This window comes from Talpa europaea (assembly GCF_964194135.1).
Source record: "Talpa europaea genome assembly, chromosome: 4".
In the NCBI taxonomy this organism is placed as follows: domain Eukaryota; kingdom Metazoa; phylum Chordata; class Mammalia; order Eulipotyphla; family Talpidae; genus Talpa; species Talpa europaea.
The window spans coordinates 85,349,302-85,365,950 of NC_140070.1; the positions used below are offsets into that span (position 1 = coordinate 85,349,302).

At 41.0% G+C, this 16,649-nt stretch overlaps 1 protein-coding gene across 2 annotated transcripts in view; it reads left to right on the plus strand.

The window, feature by feature from the left end:
• Positions 1–1,483: 1,483 nt before the first annotated feature.
• ST3GAL6 (ST3 beta-galactoside alpha-2,3-sialyltransferase 6) overlaps positions 1,484–16,649 on the plus strand; it is a gene marked incomplete at its 3' end in the record, with an annotated part of 29,300 nt that continues 14,134 nt past the window's right edge. The window contains exons 1-4 of one of the 2 annotated variants that reach the window (XM_084232805.1): positions 1,484–1,844; positions 4,771–4,848; positions 9,404–9,507; positions 10,507–10,570. In XM_084232805.1, the coding sequence (XP_084088931.1) occupies positions 1,666–1,844; positions 4,771–4,848; positions 9,404–9,507; positions 10,507–10,570 (425 nt within the window). In that variant the 5' untranslated portion in view covers positions 1,484–1,665. Of the gene's footprint in view, positions 1,845–4,770; positions 4,849–9,403; positions 9,508–10,506; positions 10,571–16,649 lie in introns of those variants that run through there. The other variant, XM_084232806.1, reaches the window with a different exon arrangement.

The following is a 16,649-nucleotide window of genomic DNA, read 5'->3' on the forward strand; positions in this document are numbered from 1 at the left end:
TGCTTTGTAAAATAATACATAAATTTCCTAAAGAAGGTCTTTTGGGGGACAGATAAATAAATTGAATTGCAAATACTGACTTCTAAAGACTGAGTTCTTTTGGTTTTCATATACTCTTATATCTTAGATGTAAATTTTTTTAATTGCTGAAACTGCCAATTGATAGTCCTGTGTGTTCTTGCATAAATGAAGTTATTCTGTGTGAGGACTTAGATATTTAGAGTATGTAAGCAGGTTGCTCTAGTGATTATTTGGCCCATGGTAAAAATACTGTCTAGGATATTCTTAAGCCTAGTATTAGTAACTTTTAAAACCATCTCAGTACAAGTCTAACTTATGGATTCTAGAACTTCCAGAGTTGCTGGACACTCCTGATGATGGAGATGTTCAGCATGTATGACAAAAGTGGCTTGTAGTGATGTTTCAAAGCCACAGGATACATACATAACTCCACTGTGGTTTTGGAGTATGTGTGTGTGTCCTGTATTCATGTTGGTTGATAACCTACATTAAAAAGCATTACGTTGGGCCTCTCCTGGTGGCACAGCAGTTGAGCGATGGGCTGCAAGGCTGCCCGCAGCCTCTGCAGCACCGGTTCATTCCCTGGCTGCCAGCGAGGGTCCCACAAAAACAAAAACAAAACAAAACAAAAAACCATTATGCTGAGGTCAGGTCAGTCAAAGAGATGAGACAAACCAAGTCCACATCAGCTTCTGTCACCACCAATAGGCTCTTTTGTCGTCATGAAGCCTGGCTCAAGGCCTCTGGCCAGTACCTGATATTATGAAACCCTTCTATTTAAGGAATTGCCTTTTAGGGCCCAGATCCTTGACCCTTCTCAAGTCATGCAGTCCAGGAGGAGGAAGGCCATCTAACACCTGTTGAACGCATTGAAGGGCCAGGCCCTGGCCACTGTTTTATCTTTGATTCCTCAGTTAGCCACTTCAGTGATGCATCTAATGTCCCAAATACCTCATTGTCTGAAACTTTTACTGTGATAGCCTCAAACTTTAATTTTCTCCACCTCTTGGATTTAGCAATTTTCTAATAGGAAACCATATATATTTTACCCACTAAGTATCATGTAATTTGTTTCTTGCCTTTTTACCAAGAAGAATTGGAAAAAGTTTTTGAATAACCTACCCTACATGAAGATAGCATACATTACAAATGGGTGAGGAAGACAGAGCAAAGTAGAAAGGGAGGCACAGGTGTGCTTGGCTTGCTTTGCCATGGAGGCTACTGGGCTTTGACCCAGTCATATCTTCCTATCAGGCTCCTTCTCTCCAGATGTGGGGCAAAAACAATCACATTTGTTAAGGTGAAACCCACATGATCAAGAAATACTTAAATTATGTTTAGTATATTCTGTGAAGGCAAAGGAATGCTTTGAGATTTCTATTTTAGCTAACTTTGCTGTTAACTGGCATGCAGTATTACATTATTACCTTTTGAATACTCTCTCCTCTCTAACACAAGAAAGTAGTACAGAAGCCACCAGCTTTGAAACCGTGGGACTGATTATTGGTCTAAATATGAATCACATTGTGTTGGAAGGAGGATGAAGAAAGTCAGAGAAAACATTCTTGTTCTGCACAAAAAGTGCACATTTCCAAAATAACAGTTGTGTGTCCTTTCTGTTGGCTGTTCTCTGTTTATTCACTAATGCTTATATTTGAGCCATTGAGTACATCCATCTGTATAACTATCTTGCTTTTTTCTTTATTTTGTCCCTGTGTTTCAGGTGGGCCAGCCATGAAAGCCTACCTCGTGGCCATAATCTTGAGTGCTGTCTTCCTCTACTATGTGCTGCATTGTATATTATGGGGAACAAATGTCTATTGGTAAGTTTAATTCTTGCTTTTCATTGTTTTTTTTTTTACATTTATTTATTTATTTATACAAACACTGGGTACAGTCAGAAGTGCAGGAGGGTGAAAGAATTCACCAGAGCCAGTGCAGGGAACAGAACAGGCAGACTGATGAAATACACTGCTGAGGGGAGCAGCGGGCGGCAGGAGAGGTCTGCGCGCCATGTGGGACCCTCGCCCGGCAGCCAGGCATAGAACCGGCGCTGCAGAGGCCTCCGGCAGCTTCGCAACCCAGTGCTCAACCGCTGCGCCACCGGGGAGGCCCTTCATTCTTGCTTTTTAAAAGTAACTCCCAAACTGGCTTTTCACACAGACACACAAATGATATTAGAAGGCCCTGTAGGAAAAACCCCGTGACATTCTTGGACTCTGGTACTTGACTTTTAGAACATGAGATACTTGGATAAGAGTCTGTTGATAAAATATAGATACCACATATGGTTTCGTTGTTTAAAAATGTTTGGTGACTGATGAAATATGTACATTTTAAAACAACTTAGACTTGCAGTATCACATGTTAAACTTTGAAGAGGCACAGGTAGCTTTTTTGCTGAGAAAATCTCTATAATAATTCTTTAACCTTTGTCATCATTGTCAGTCCTTTGACTCAGAATAATTTTGGTTGACCTATAAGTAACCAAAGTGGTTATGTGGCAATATATACTCACATGAAAATAAATCATGTGACAACTTCCAGTCTTAAACAAAAGTTCAATTTTTTTTTTTTTTTTTTGCTAGTGGTTTAATATTAGAGCCCAGACCAAGTTTCTGGCTTGTGCTTAGTATATAAAATATAAATTGATGTTTCTGCATTTAATTTCATCACAGATTGAAACATGGTTGTATGTTTTTCATGGAAGAAAGTTAGGCAAATCTCCCCTGGGGAGAAAAAACAAACAATGCTAGTGGGTAGGCTTGACTCTAAAGTTTTTAGGTTTTGAAATTAAATAATTGAGCTCAAGAAATATATAGCTTGATAACATACCACATGGATTATACCATAGGGATCTCCTATCTGCCACATTCTGTCTCTGTCCCACACTTACTGAAACACTAGAACGGAAAACAAGAATCTTACTAGTTTGCTAATTCTGTACAAATCCTATTGTTGGGCACATGGAAATGATAAAGAAGACAATGAAAAGGATCTGAATTCAGCACAGTCTTTTGTCATTGGGATTTGAAGAGTGTTTATGTCACTCCTAAGATAACATGCTGCTCCTGTCATAAAAAGTACTGGCAAATTACCTCAGATGGGTGTTTGAACTTATGCTTTAAAAACTATTCAAGACAGAAAATCTCCTTTTGAAAAAAAGCCGGTTTGTCTTCACAATGTCCTAAAATAGTTGGTTTCTTATGTTTCAATAATCTTAAAAATTATTTTAATTATTGAAAGTGATAGCTTGCACTTCATCTTGTTCTCTGAATAAATTTATTATTTATTTTTTTCAAAGATTTATTTATGCATATGAGAACTGGGGTGCAGGCCAGAGGTGTGGGGGTGAGAGGATTCACCAGAGACAGAGTGGAGAGAGGAACAGACAAATCTACTAAACTACAATGCTGAGGGGAGCAGCAGGTGAGACAGGAGAGGTCTGCTGCGCCATGTGGGTATCTCCCTGGGATTGCTGCAGAGGCTGCAGATAGCTTCATAATACTGTGCTTAACCCCTTGCACCACCAGGGAGGCCCAATTTGCTTTTTAAAGATTTTTATTTATTTATGCATACAAAAACTAAAGTGTAGGCCAGAGGTGTGGGGGGTGAGAAGATTCACCAGAGACAGAATGGGGAGCAGAACAGGTGGATCTACTGAAATGCACTGCTGAGGGGAGCAGCAGGCGAGACAGGAGAGTTCTGCCGCACCAAGTGGGTTAGCTCCCTGGCTGGGGATTGAACTCAGTCCATGGTGGTTATAGCGCTGAGCCTAACCTCTGAGTCACCAGGGAGGCCCCCTGAATAAATTTGTTTTTATGGCCTGATTTAGCTGGTTATGTATCTTCCTTACATAAAGATTAAGGGATTCTTGCCATTTGTGGTATTCACAAGATATGCTGTTCTGTATATGTTCAGAAACCTAACAGTTCTAACTTTGGGGATTTGATACCAAAAAGATCGAGATTAATTCTGTCCATAAAAAGTTTAGGCTATTTTCTTTTCATTTGAATCCTGTGGATTGTATAAGAAAACTGCTTGATTTTCATTTTGAATGAATTCTTCATATAATTTATGATCATAATATATTCTTTCATTAAGCTGTTTTCTTCCTCCTTTGCTAGGTTTGGATACTGCCACCTCTACCCCCTACATTTATTTTTGTTGTGCTCTGCCTTTTTACAATACCCTTTTAAATTGTAGAGACAAGTGCTCCATTCAGGAGACACACAAGGGCCTAACCTGAGCCAAGAACAGAGCTAGATTCCACTCTAAACAGTGTGACTTCTGGAGTCCCAGATCACAAGGCAGGGTCTGTGGAACCTCTAGTTTGGTGTTTGCTGCCAGTGTGTGTGCCCAGATGTGGCTTGAAGGACCTAGATAGCTGTGTGCACTTGGGGTGAGTGGGGTTTCTTAGGTTTTCAGGGACTTCTAAAAAGTGAGCCTGGCGGTGGCTTCCATGGTGCATCAGTCCAGCCCTTCTCAGAGGGCCCTTTGATTCGCTGCTGTTGGAACCACTTTTGGGTTGCTCATTCCCTGAACCTTTTCCACTCTCTCACCTTGCGTCCATGAACCCTCAGTGTGTGCAGGATTTGGAGAAGGTACTGTCCTACCTCAGGGGATGATGTTTCATTCCCTGCCCGAGAAGCCGCTCTGGTGGAACCGACTGGGTTCCCAGAGCATTTGCTTCCCTTTGGGCTGGCTGCCCAGTTCTGGTTTCTGACTGCCACTATTTTTGTCTCACAGGGTGCCACCTGTGGAAATGAAGCGGAGAAATCAGATCCAGCCTTGTTTATCAAAGCCAGCTTTTGCTTCTCTCCTGAGGTAAAAATATAAGAGAAACTGTGACTTACAAAATGTTCAAAATGTGTTTGTAATAATTTTCCACACTTATTTACTTTTTTTATACAAGTCTTAGCATATAAAGCAGACACCCTATATTTAAGGAAGAGCTTGAATAGCCTGTCTCTTTTTGTGCTTTTAGTCAGAGCTCTGCATATATTTTAAGAAAAGGCATTGAAGAACTCAATTAGACCAGTGTTCTTTTCACACAGGTGAGATTAGAGAGGTCTGTTTGTTTTGATCATAAAATAGTGAACTGTTCTTCAGGGTTTAATTTTTCCTCCTTGTTGTTCCCATGTATTTTCCACTCTTGTCATTTTGTGACTTCTTTCTTGTCTCTCTCCTGGTTAAACTTTATGGTTAGAAACTTGAACTGATTTTAAATGAACTATATCAAATACAAATAATGGCTCATCTATGTAGAATGCAAATAAAGATAGTTTATTATAGTTATCAACGCATGTAGAAAATATACTCTTTCATCCACAAGTGTACTTTTCTTCTGTGACCTAAACTTTGACAGAGTGCTGGTCAAATATTTCTAGATAAATATAAATAAGTGATGGTCTGGGTTGAGCTGAATTAAATGTATAAAACAAGTACAAGCTTCTTAGCACTTTATTCACTAAGAATAAAGATTTCTAATTTTTAAATTTATTATATTACTACACCTTTCTGTTTCTGGTCCCTAACCTTGGGACTGCTTATACCTTTAAAATCAACCAACTCTGGAAAACTGTGGATCCTTAAAACCTTTTTGCATGTGACCACATGCTGCTCACAGTCCACCCCTGGGGTGTGGCTACTTCTGGCCACTGCAAAACTAGAACAGTGTTCTTAAACTTTATGAACATGACTCATAGTGAGGAATGCATTTTACTTTGGTAACTACTTCAATAGTACTTTTGATTTATAATAATAAAAGAGTTTTACCCTTCCTACTCTAGATAGCCCCTCTTCTGCCTATGCACTTTAAAAAATTGCTGATTATGCAATTCCACTCCTAGGTATCTACCCAAAGGACACAGAAACATTAATTCCAAAGGACACCTGCACCCCCATGTTTATAGCAGCACTATTTACAATAGCTGAGCTATGGAAACAACCCAAATGCCCAAAAATAGATGACTGGATCAAGAAGATGTGGTCCATATACACAATGGAATATTACTCAGCAATCAAAAAGATAAACTCATGCCATTTGCAGCAACATGGATGGAGCTGGAAGGGATCATGCTCAGCGAAATAAGCCAGAAAGTAAAAGAAAAATACTGGATGGTCTCACTCATAGCAGGAATTTAGAAAACTTAAATAAGGGATCAGGAAAGAGACTATAATAAAGAAAAAATCAAAATCAACAAGCAACTGTAGACCAGAGACACACTACTCGGGCGGGGGGTGGGGGGAGAGGAGAGGAGGCATTAGGGTCAAAATAAGGGGGATGGGAATTATATGGGGAATATAACCAAAATGAAAGTGCATAAATTTTGCAAAAATGAAAAATGATGTAAGAATTACATAAAATAAAAACTATGCTCCCACTCCATGCCCAGGAAGCAAGATTGGGCAACTTGAATGGATAAAGGGAGTGAATGGGATTCCTATGGACACTGGACTGATAAACTGGAGAACCAGATCTTTAGTCAAGACACACCCAAGACTTATTGCCATAACCAGTCAATGATGCCTGGAGTATAAAAATAGAGGCTCTGGACCCTTACTGGGTGCAGCAGACCTTTCCTGTCTTGGCTGCTGCCCTCCTTAACAGTGTATTTCAATAAATTCGCCTGTTCTATTCTCCATAAAAAAAAAATTGCTGATTATGACTCACAAAATTGATTTCATGAACCACCTACAGGTTATGAGCTGCAGGGTTTAAAATGCTGCTCTCTAATTGAGGTTCTCTCCATCTTTTGAGAAAAAAGATTTTCTTTCTGAGAAAACTCAAAAGAGTGATTTATTCAAGATTGCCCAGCAGGTGCGTTAAGTCTACAGTTTTAGCAATGGTAGATTTGCATTTGTCCACTCAGAATAGTATTCTCTGGGGGCTGTGCTTTCTCCTTCCTAGTAGCAAGCAGGAGAATGTCTGCTGGGAAGCTTGGAGGTGTTATCTGCAGTGCTGAAAGGAGGAAGCCTTTCCTTGGAATAAAACATGGGGGTGAGGGTTTCAGTTTAGTTAAATATGCGTTAGTGACCCCAGATAATACTCTATAGTTATTTCACTTGTCATTGCTTCAGTTTCTTCGTCTAAGTTGATTAATGAAATTTATCTTCCTTTCCAGGCTATTGTAGGAGTGACAGCAGTAGAAATAATGTAATATGTCACATTATAATGTAATATAATATAACATAATGGGATAACCTCATATACAATGTAGTGTATAATTATTACAGGTAAGAATGATACTTAGTGAGTTCCTACAGTATGTGGGACACAGTGCTGAACAATTATTTCATGTAGAAATAAAATGTGTCACCTACATGACTTAGTCAGGTCTGAGTGAAAATAAAATTAAGCCTGCATCACCATCCTCACCCCTACCAGTTTCAAAGAACAGAGTTCTATATTGCTTTGCCCTCAGGGTACAAAAAGTCCTCTGGTTCACCTTCCCAAGAAGAGCAGGAAGATCCTGAGTCATCTTTTAGACTAAGTCAGTTGCTCTGACACTTCCTCTTCCTGTAGCAGATCCTGAATTTGGGGATCAACCCTGATCCCCAGAAAAAGATCTTTGAAGTTTGGCTGGAACCCCAAGGCTGTCATTTTTATGACTAAATCTGGGCTGTGCATCATGTCTCCAGCAGGAAGGGCTGGTCTCCTCCTGTTTCCTTAGTCTGAATTTGATGTGAGTTCTCAGCTCTAAAGATACAAAGCTCCAGTGAGGTGACTTGCCCAAGAGTAGTGGCTTTTGAGTGGTAAAGCCAGTATATAACTGACTTTGTTTTACCCCTTCTCCCTTACACCACTGCAGTGTGAAACCCAGTGTGAAACTCCGATCTTCACTTGTAGCTTTTTAGACTAAGAAAGGCTGGCAGGTCAGGCCCTTTGAGGGGCCCGGAAGGATGAGCAGGACTGACAGTGCAGCATCCAGTCCTTGCTGTAGATGAAAATAGCATTTTAATATCAGCATTAAGATCTCAAATTAAAAAGACCTATTTTCCCCTCCTGCTTTTTTTTTTTTTAAAGATTTATTTATTTATATAGCACTGAGTACAGTCAGAAGCGTGGGAGGGTGAGAGAATTCACCAGAGCCAGAGCGGGGAACAGAACAGGTAGACTGATAAAATACACTGCTGAGGGGGGCAGTGGGCGCAGCAGGAGAGGTCTGCGCGCCATGTGGGACCCTCGCCCGGCGGCCGTTCCCCTCCTGCTTCTTAATTGTTCTAGAAAGAATTAATTTGATTTAAAACTCAATCACTTATGAAACATACCATGCTGCTTTCTCTGTGCCAGGTGCTAAAAGCAATAAAAAGTGGAAGTAGAGCCCACCCTCATCAAACTTTCTTATGTAAGAGAGGAACTGAGGGAGAGGTAGGAGAGAGAATCTTTAAGACAGAGCAGGTGATGTGGAGAATATGCCATAGTTCTGTGATTGTGTCAATCTTAGCTTAATCACATCCTTTCTAGCATCATCTTTTATTTATTTTTATTTTATATATTTTTTACACCATTTTTCATTTTTGCACAATGTATGCCTTTTCATCTTGGTTATTGTCCCTGTAAAATTCCCACGCCTCTTGTTTTGATCCTACTCCCTTCTCCCCGCCTGTAGTGTGTCTCTGGTTTATCGTTGCTGGTTAAATTTTGATTTTTACTTTATTATAATCTTTTAACTTTCATAACTGACCTAACTTGCATACATCATAGCTTTTCATTTGGGAGTGGCTTAGCACAATACTTTCATTTCCCCTTACTTCCTTTGTTTCTTCCTACACGTGGCTGTCATTTTACACTTGGCGTTGGTGAGATTTTTGACTTTTATTTCATACCCCACCCCACTCATGCCTCATCTCTGACCCTGACGCTGTAATATAATTTTGGTTTCAGTCTCTTGGTTTCTGTTCCGGATGTGTAGTGCCACTACATATCCCAGTCTGATGACTTTTTTTTTTTTTTTAAAGATTTATTTATTTATTTATATAAGCACTGGGTACAGTCAGAAGCGCGGGAGGGTGAGAGAATTCACCAGAGCCAGAGCGGGGAGCAGAGCAGGCAGAAGGACCGAAGTACACTGCTGAGGGGAGCAGCGGGCAGCAGGAGAGGTCTGCGTGCCATGTGGGGCCCTCCTCCAGTGGCTGGGGAGCAGCCGGGGATCGAACTGGCGCTGCAGAGGCTGCGGGCAGCTTCGCAACCCAGCGCTCACCGCTGCGCGACCAGGGAGACCCAGTCAGTGTGATGACTTTTAAATGATTTTGAAAATAACTATACATTCATAGTCAGTGTAAGGATATGAATGATAGGTGACAGATATTTTCAGTTGTGTTCTTAAACACCTGCAAATATTGTAAGCGTTTGAGAAAATCATTTTTTATCTTTCAGGTCTCAGCAAGTTCACCCTTTCCTGTGTGCAGCAGATTTTAAAAAGATTGCTTCCTTTTATGGTAGCGATAAGTTTGATTTGCCCTATGGGATAAAAACATCAGGTCAGTAGATCTTCTTACCCTGTTCTATTAAATTTAAATATTTCTATTAAATTAAAACCACATATTTATATAATTTTAGGGACTTTTAATCTTTCTGCTTCATAACGATTCCTAAAGAAGATGATTTAGGGGTGCGATGAAGGGAGTTAAATTTTAAAATATAAATCTTTACTTGTTTGGAGGCAATGTAGAATAAAAGTACAAAAAAGGTAGCTCTTGTTGAGAGGTAGCTTTTTGTTTTTGTTCTGATGCGTTGTTATTCACATGGGTTCTTATGCTTTATTTTATTCTGGTTTAGAATAGCAGGATAACCCTGTGAGTTAACTTCCTCCTTGTGCCCCATTTTACCCTTTACCTGTGAGTTTATTTTATTTTATTTTATCAGAAAATTCTAGCTTTGTCCACAATCCTTTAATCAATTGATATTTTAATTTTGCTAAATTTATGGGGAATTAGTTTATCTGCTAACGATAAAGCACTTTCCCTCTGCTCATTGACAATTCATTGTTTTTGTACAACTTTATGTTCTAGATTTTTGAGAGCCTCTTACTGCCCAAGAGGCAAAATGCTGATAGTTTTCTGAGTTAGATATTGCTTATTTGATCCTCTGTGTGTGTGGTAGGGTGAGGGTAGGGGGTAAGATTTAAAACTGTATCGCAAAGAATTTGATAATAGGTTTAATTTGCTGATTTTTATATTAATGTTAATTTCAAATTCATCTATTATTGCTAATTTTGGGATTACTTTTTATGACTATTTTCAGATGACATCTTAGTTTTCTCATGTTTTTACAAAGAAATCTTAGAGCATTTATCATTTTGAGTGTGCTTATTAGTGCTGGCTAATTTCAGTTGTATCATTAATTTTCATTATAGAATAAATAAAATGTGGCCATTCTAGTCAGAAATGAGTTTGGGGGAGGTGAGGGGGCAACCTGACTTACTGTGAACCTAAGACGCTGTGATTCTTCTTGTTAATAACAGTTTATTTGTTTTCTAGCGGAATATTTTCGACTTGCTCTTTCAAAACTACAGAGTTGTGATCTCTTTGATGAATTTGACAAGTGAGTTTATTCTTGTTTTCTATTTGACTTAATATTGGCTAAGGTGGTTCAACATGTGCACTGTAAGACACGAAAATTTATCTACTTAGGAGAATTCCATAATACTTGTGCATCACTTAAACCACTCGTTGTTATAACACTTAAAGTAAGTGACACAATTTAGAAGCTGCATAATTGGTTGGCTCCAAAGTTTGCGGACAATCTTGATGAGCAATGCTGGTCCCAAATCAGGACATTTTGAAACCACATTCCTCATTTCTAAGCTGTTATTGAAGAAGTAATTCACATTCCTTGTTAACGAGCTCACAGTTTCCCTCTGTGGATATTCCCATATGTTCCCTCTGATTCCTATGAGGATTCTTCCTGTTTCACATGAATATTAGATTTCAGATTCAGTGCTCTTCTTTTTATTCAGAGTTCTATTTGAAGGAAGCAAATAGCTTGCTTAGATATACATTTTCTGACTATAGCAGGTAACTTAGTTTTTAGAAAATATTGGTGTCAGGTTAACCACAAGGAAATGAATTGCCAAAAAGTAGACTGTTTAGTAGTAGATGTGTTTTACAGGGGTAGATGTATTTCACAAAGCTTTAAGTGACAATTTAAAATTTATTTTTTTTGGAAGATTTATTTATTTATATAAGCACTGGGTGTATAGGCCAGAGGTATGGGAGGCTAAGAGAATTCACCAGAGACACAGCAGGGAGCAGAACAGGCAGAATGACTGAAATCCACTGCTGAGGGGAGCAGCGGGCGAGACAGGAGAGGTCTGTTGTGCCATGTGGGTCACCTTCCTGGCCGGCGATTGAACTTGTGCTGCAGTGGCTGTGGACAGCTTCACAGTGCTGACTTAACCAGGGAGGCCCCACATATGTTCTTTTCTAACCTAAAGTTTACATTTGTAGAATATGTTGCATGGATCTTTTGCATGTGTGGCTTGTCAGTTCTCTCTAAATTTTAACAACCACCCATGAAATATGTTTGATGATAATTCATTTTTTAAATGGAGAGATTGAGACTAGACAAAACACGCAGTTTGTTACAACCAGTAAGTGTGAGTCAGGGTGGGAACCTGGGTGGCTCTATCTGCAGTGCCTGGATGTCTGCCTTGAGAGTAGTAATTGTTATACCTTAAATATTGGCAGCAGGTGTCTGCAAATATTTATAAAGATTTTTGGCCCTGCAAATGTGAGCTACTATCCAGATTCTTGATGCTATGTGGCTAGAAGTTTTGTTCTTGCCTGGTTTTTATCGCAGAACTGAATCACCTTATTTAATTGCTTTCAGAACCCCTTCTTGCTCAGGTGTGTGTGGCTTTGCCAGGCTCTTGCTTCAACCCGTGCCAACTTGGTCTTGTTATTTGTGCCTTTCCACCTTTGTCTTTGAGTGTGCCCCCAACTCTCATTATCCAACCATGTTGGATTCTTAGCATGCTCTGTGCTGGAAGGAGGTGGGGATGGTGGATTGAAAGTCATGCTGATGGCACAAAAATCTTGGGTCTAAGTTACCAAGAAACTGAGTGGAGGAAATGTATAGTCAGAGAGTCTTCAGATAGAGTGAATGGAAATGGTCACGGTAGCTAGCTTCATTCTAGGCTTATTCTTCTCTCCCTATGCTCTAGAAGATGCTTGCATGTTTTGGGGTGTAGCAACTGAACACAGACCTTCTCCCTACTTCTCATTCTCTCTCGATTCTGTCCCTTCCAGAAAGATTCAGCATTTTTTGTTGCCTCAAATTGGTTCTCGCAGATCTAAGTACCAGTTTTGTTCAGCCATCTTACTAAGCATGCACAATGTCCTGACTTGTTCTGAGATTGCACTGAATAGGAACCGTCAAAATACCAGTTGCATTTATGAGACAGAAATTTTTCTCTTTTCACAACTGTCATATAAGTGAAGTCTGCAGATGAACATTCCAGCACCGTCTGAGGAGTGCTGTGGTCATTAGGGACCAAGCTTCTTTATTGTGATTCTATCATTCCTCAATACACAGCCTCCTCCTTATGATCCAATGTGATAAGTGGATCTACTTTGTTGCCAGTAGGGAAGAGGAAGGGGAAGAACAGGGCATGCCCCACCCATTAAGACTTGCTTCCTCTTCTATAATATATCACATCTAATACCCCATTACATCCAGCAATGTGCTGGAGTATTACATGGAGCCAGTTGGTCCCAACTTATGAAAGTTCCATTTCTTCCCAAATCCATGTCCAGTATCACCAAGATGGAAGCTTGAAATGAGCCATGTACTTATACATGGAGTATTTATACTGTGGCAAATGGTACAAACCAGGCCTTCCTCTATCACCTGCATCCCCAAAGAGAATTGACTGTAAAACATTTGCCAGTAACTACTGATCATATCCCATTGACTAGGGACGGAATCACAAGGCCACACCGATCAACAAGATGGACTGGAAAATGTAGGCTCTGTTCTAGATGGCTATGTGTCCACTCTTCAGTATTTCCCACCATTTCCCTGGTCTGCTTCTGTTCCTGAACCTAGTGTCAGGATTTCGAAGTCCATTTTGTAACTATAGCAGCTGATTGTAGTGGGTGAAAATCTTGGCAGCCAACAGTGTTTTTTTTCTCTTGAGAAACTTATGCTGTGAATGATGTTGAAACATATTGGTGTTGCAGATCATTTTGAAGCAGTATCTCTCTCTCTCTCTCTCTTTTTGGAAATATTTTTATTTTATTTATGCATTCAAGAACTGGGGTATAGGCCAGAGGTGCAGGGTGTGAGAGGATTTTACCAGAGACAGAGTGGGGAGCAGAACAGGCAGATCTACCGAAAAAGAAAAACACATTTTTCTGTCCTCAACTCTCACCCTGAAAATTTTAGGTAGTAAATGTGCCAAGTGATCTCTCAGCTCCTGCTTCTGAGTCAGCTGATCCTAAGTTTGGGAAAGAGAAAAAGTCTCAAAGAAATGTTGACAATCCATTGTTGGGGGGTGGAATTCACATAACATTAGATGGACCATTTAAAAGTGAGTGATTGAGTGTATTTTGTACACGCATAGAGGTGTGCAAGCACACCTCTGGTTAGTCACAGAAAGAAAATCATTTTAAAAAAACTATTATAGCAACCTTTTCCACTTTTTTTTTTTCATATTTGTCCTTTTATGGAAATACTCAGACTAGCTGTCAGAGAAGTACTTTGGCAGCAGAGGGGTGATAAATGTCTGCTAGAAAAGGATGGCTTGGAAAAATAGTTTGGGGGGGCATTTTTGGGTAGGACTATGCATGGGCCATTAAACCAAAAGGTCAGCATTTGTAACAAAAGCATTGAGTCAGCAGGTCATCCTGATTGCTCCTCCGCCTTGGACAAGTTTCTAAGTTTCTGAAACTTGGTTTCATATAAAAGAGGGGGGTAGTATTATACATGCATATTATAGCAGTGTCAATTTTAATAGTTGTTAATAGTTAATAGTCAGGTTAATGTAACCACAGGGGGAAACTGGGTAAAGGGTAAACAGGACTTTTCAGTACTATTTTTACAACTTCCTGTGAATTTGAAATTAATTCCAAATAGAAAGCTTAAGTTAAAAACACATAGGTGTTTTCAACTACTCAAACACATGTGCATGAATGTTTATGGCAGCATTTTCATAATAACCCCAAAGTAGAAACAATCCAAGTCTCCATTAGCTGCTGAAGGGATACACAAAATGTTCACCCACACAGTAGAATATTACTCAGGCACAAAAAAGAATGAGTACTGATTCATGCCACAGTGCAAGATGAACCTTGGAAGCATGGTGCTAAGTGAGAGACGCCAGACTCAAAGTCCACACACCGCATGGTTCTATCTATAGGAAATGGCCCAAGTAGACACATCTGGAGAGACAGAAAGTCGTTTAGTGGTTGCCAGAGACTGGGTGAGGGGAGAATGGAGAGCAACTACTACTGGCTGTGGGGTTTCTTCCTTGGGTGGTAGAACTGTTCTGCAAGCAGCCTCACAACCCAGCACTCAACTGCTGCGCCACCAGGGGAGGCCCTATAGAAGGGTGAATTTTATGGATTATGAATTATATTTTGATGAAATTTTTTTTTTTCAAAATGGAGGAAGTTGGGGTTACCCTAAATTCTTTTCTTGAGTCTATACTACTTTGAAGACATTTTTTTTAAATTTTTTTTTTTATAGAGGCATGTTTTATTTATTTATTTGTTTGTTTGTTTGTTTTGTTTATACATGCACTGGGTACAGTCAGAAGCGCAGGAGGGTGAGAGAATTCACCAGAGCCAGAGCGGGGAGCAGAGCAGACAGAAGGACCGAAGTACACTGCTGAGGGGAGCAGCGGGCGGCAGGAGAGGTCTGCGTGCCATGTGGGACCCTCCTCTGGTGGCCGGGGAGCAGCCGGGGATCGAACCGGCGCCACAGAGGTCGCCAGCAGCTTCGCAACCCAGCGCTCAACCGCTGCGCCACCGGGGAGACCCGGCTCTGTACTACTTTGTTAGGAGGGTGCAATGAGGCCTTGCACATAGCAGTTAGGAGTGACAACGCTAGTTCTCTGGGCCTCTTTGTCTTGCTGCCATGGGTTTCTCAGAACTCAGATCCTTGCTTTATTTTCCAAAGCACGACTCACACAAGGTGACCATGTTTCATAAACTTCACTAGCAAATGAGGATATTTTAAGGGAATTGTCTAACAGGAAAGGAATACTTAAAATTCTTTTGCGGTCCTGACCCCACTCAAGCTTTGAGGTCCTGACCCCTCCTGGCTATTGTGTAACTCCCCAGCACCAGCGTGCACCCCACGTCCAGGACTGGCTTGCTTCTGAGTGGGAGCACAGCCTCCCACAGGCAGAGCGGCAGAAACCCTGACTCATGAAATCTCAGCTCCCAGTTAAAAGGCACAAATCAATTCCCTATCCCTAATCACCATCATTGCATTCTGAAAGCATGCCAGACTCTAAGAAGAATGCTGGAAACCCAAATGGGTAGTTAGACAGTAACTGTACACAATTATCTTACCTGACAGAAGCACTATGCTCTATCAGTTGCCTGCCGCAGGGCCGGGGATTTGTGCAAGCTGCTGGGCTGCCCACCCAGGCAGAATCCTGGCAGAATCCGTCAGCATTAGCAGGGCAAGGATGGATCAACATCCAGCTAGGGTAGGAACACCTCTCAGGCCACATAAAAAGAAAAAGACCTGGACATCAGCAGTGATTTTATCAAAAAGGCCCCTAACTCTGTGAGGGAGGGTAAGCTCTGCATTGCTCCCTGGCCATCTGCTGTTTTGCAGGGTTTCCTTACAGGATTGCAGGTTCTGCCACGGGGAGAGCTGGAGGGAGAGGGGAAGCTGGTTCTGCATCACAGAGGGCACCCGTTTGGTGAAGATGCAGGAGCAGTTACTACCTATTCTGCTGTGGTCAGATGAGGATATGTTATGTCCCAAGCAACACAGAGAAACAATATTCAGTGATTTCTTTGCTTCCCAAATGGGCAAACTGAGATCAAGAGATTAGGTCTGTAGGCCAAAGCCCAGGGGGCAGAGGAGGGAACCAGAACTAGCAGTCAGATCTCCACCCACAGTTCATTGCATGGTGTTTTGGGATCTTCTGGCTGCAAGTAACACTCTTCCTAAAAGTGATTTTAGCAAAGCAGACATTTATCATGTCCCATATCACATAGATATGTGGTTCGTGGCTCCAGCTGGTAGGGCTGGCTGCCTGCTCTGTGGCCTCGGGGTGGCATGGCTCCAGGTAGTCCCTCCACCCAGGTGGTTGATAATCTGATCTGCACACCTCACAGCTGGGCTGTGTGTGGCCTGCACATCTGCACACAGTGTCTCTGGTTCTGGGACTGAGCAAGTCAGTGATGTCAGGCAGCTTCTCCATTGGCGCACTCTGCTTTCCCTCTTCATTGTAAAATGACTGCAGCTGCTCTGAACTTATGCCATCACATGTCAACATTCCAAGCAGAAGGGAAGGGTAGAGAAAAGAAAGTCCTCTTCTTTTCTGTTGAAGCTATTCTTTGGCTCCAGGCAAAATCTTTTCCAGAGTATCTAATAGACCTTCCTACTGTCTTGTTGGGAGGGTCACGTGGCCCTCTCTAGACCAACTATTGGCAGAGAA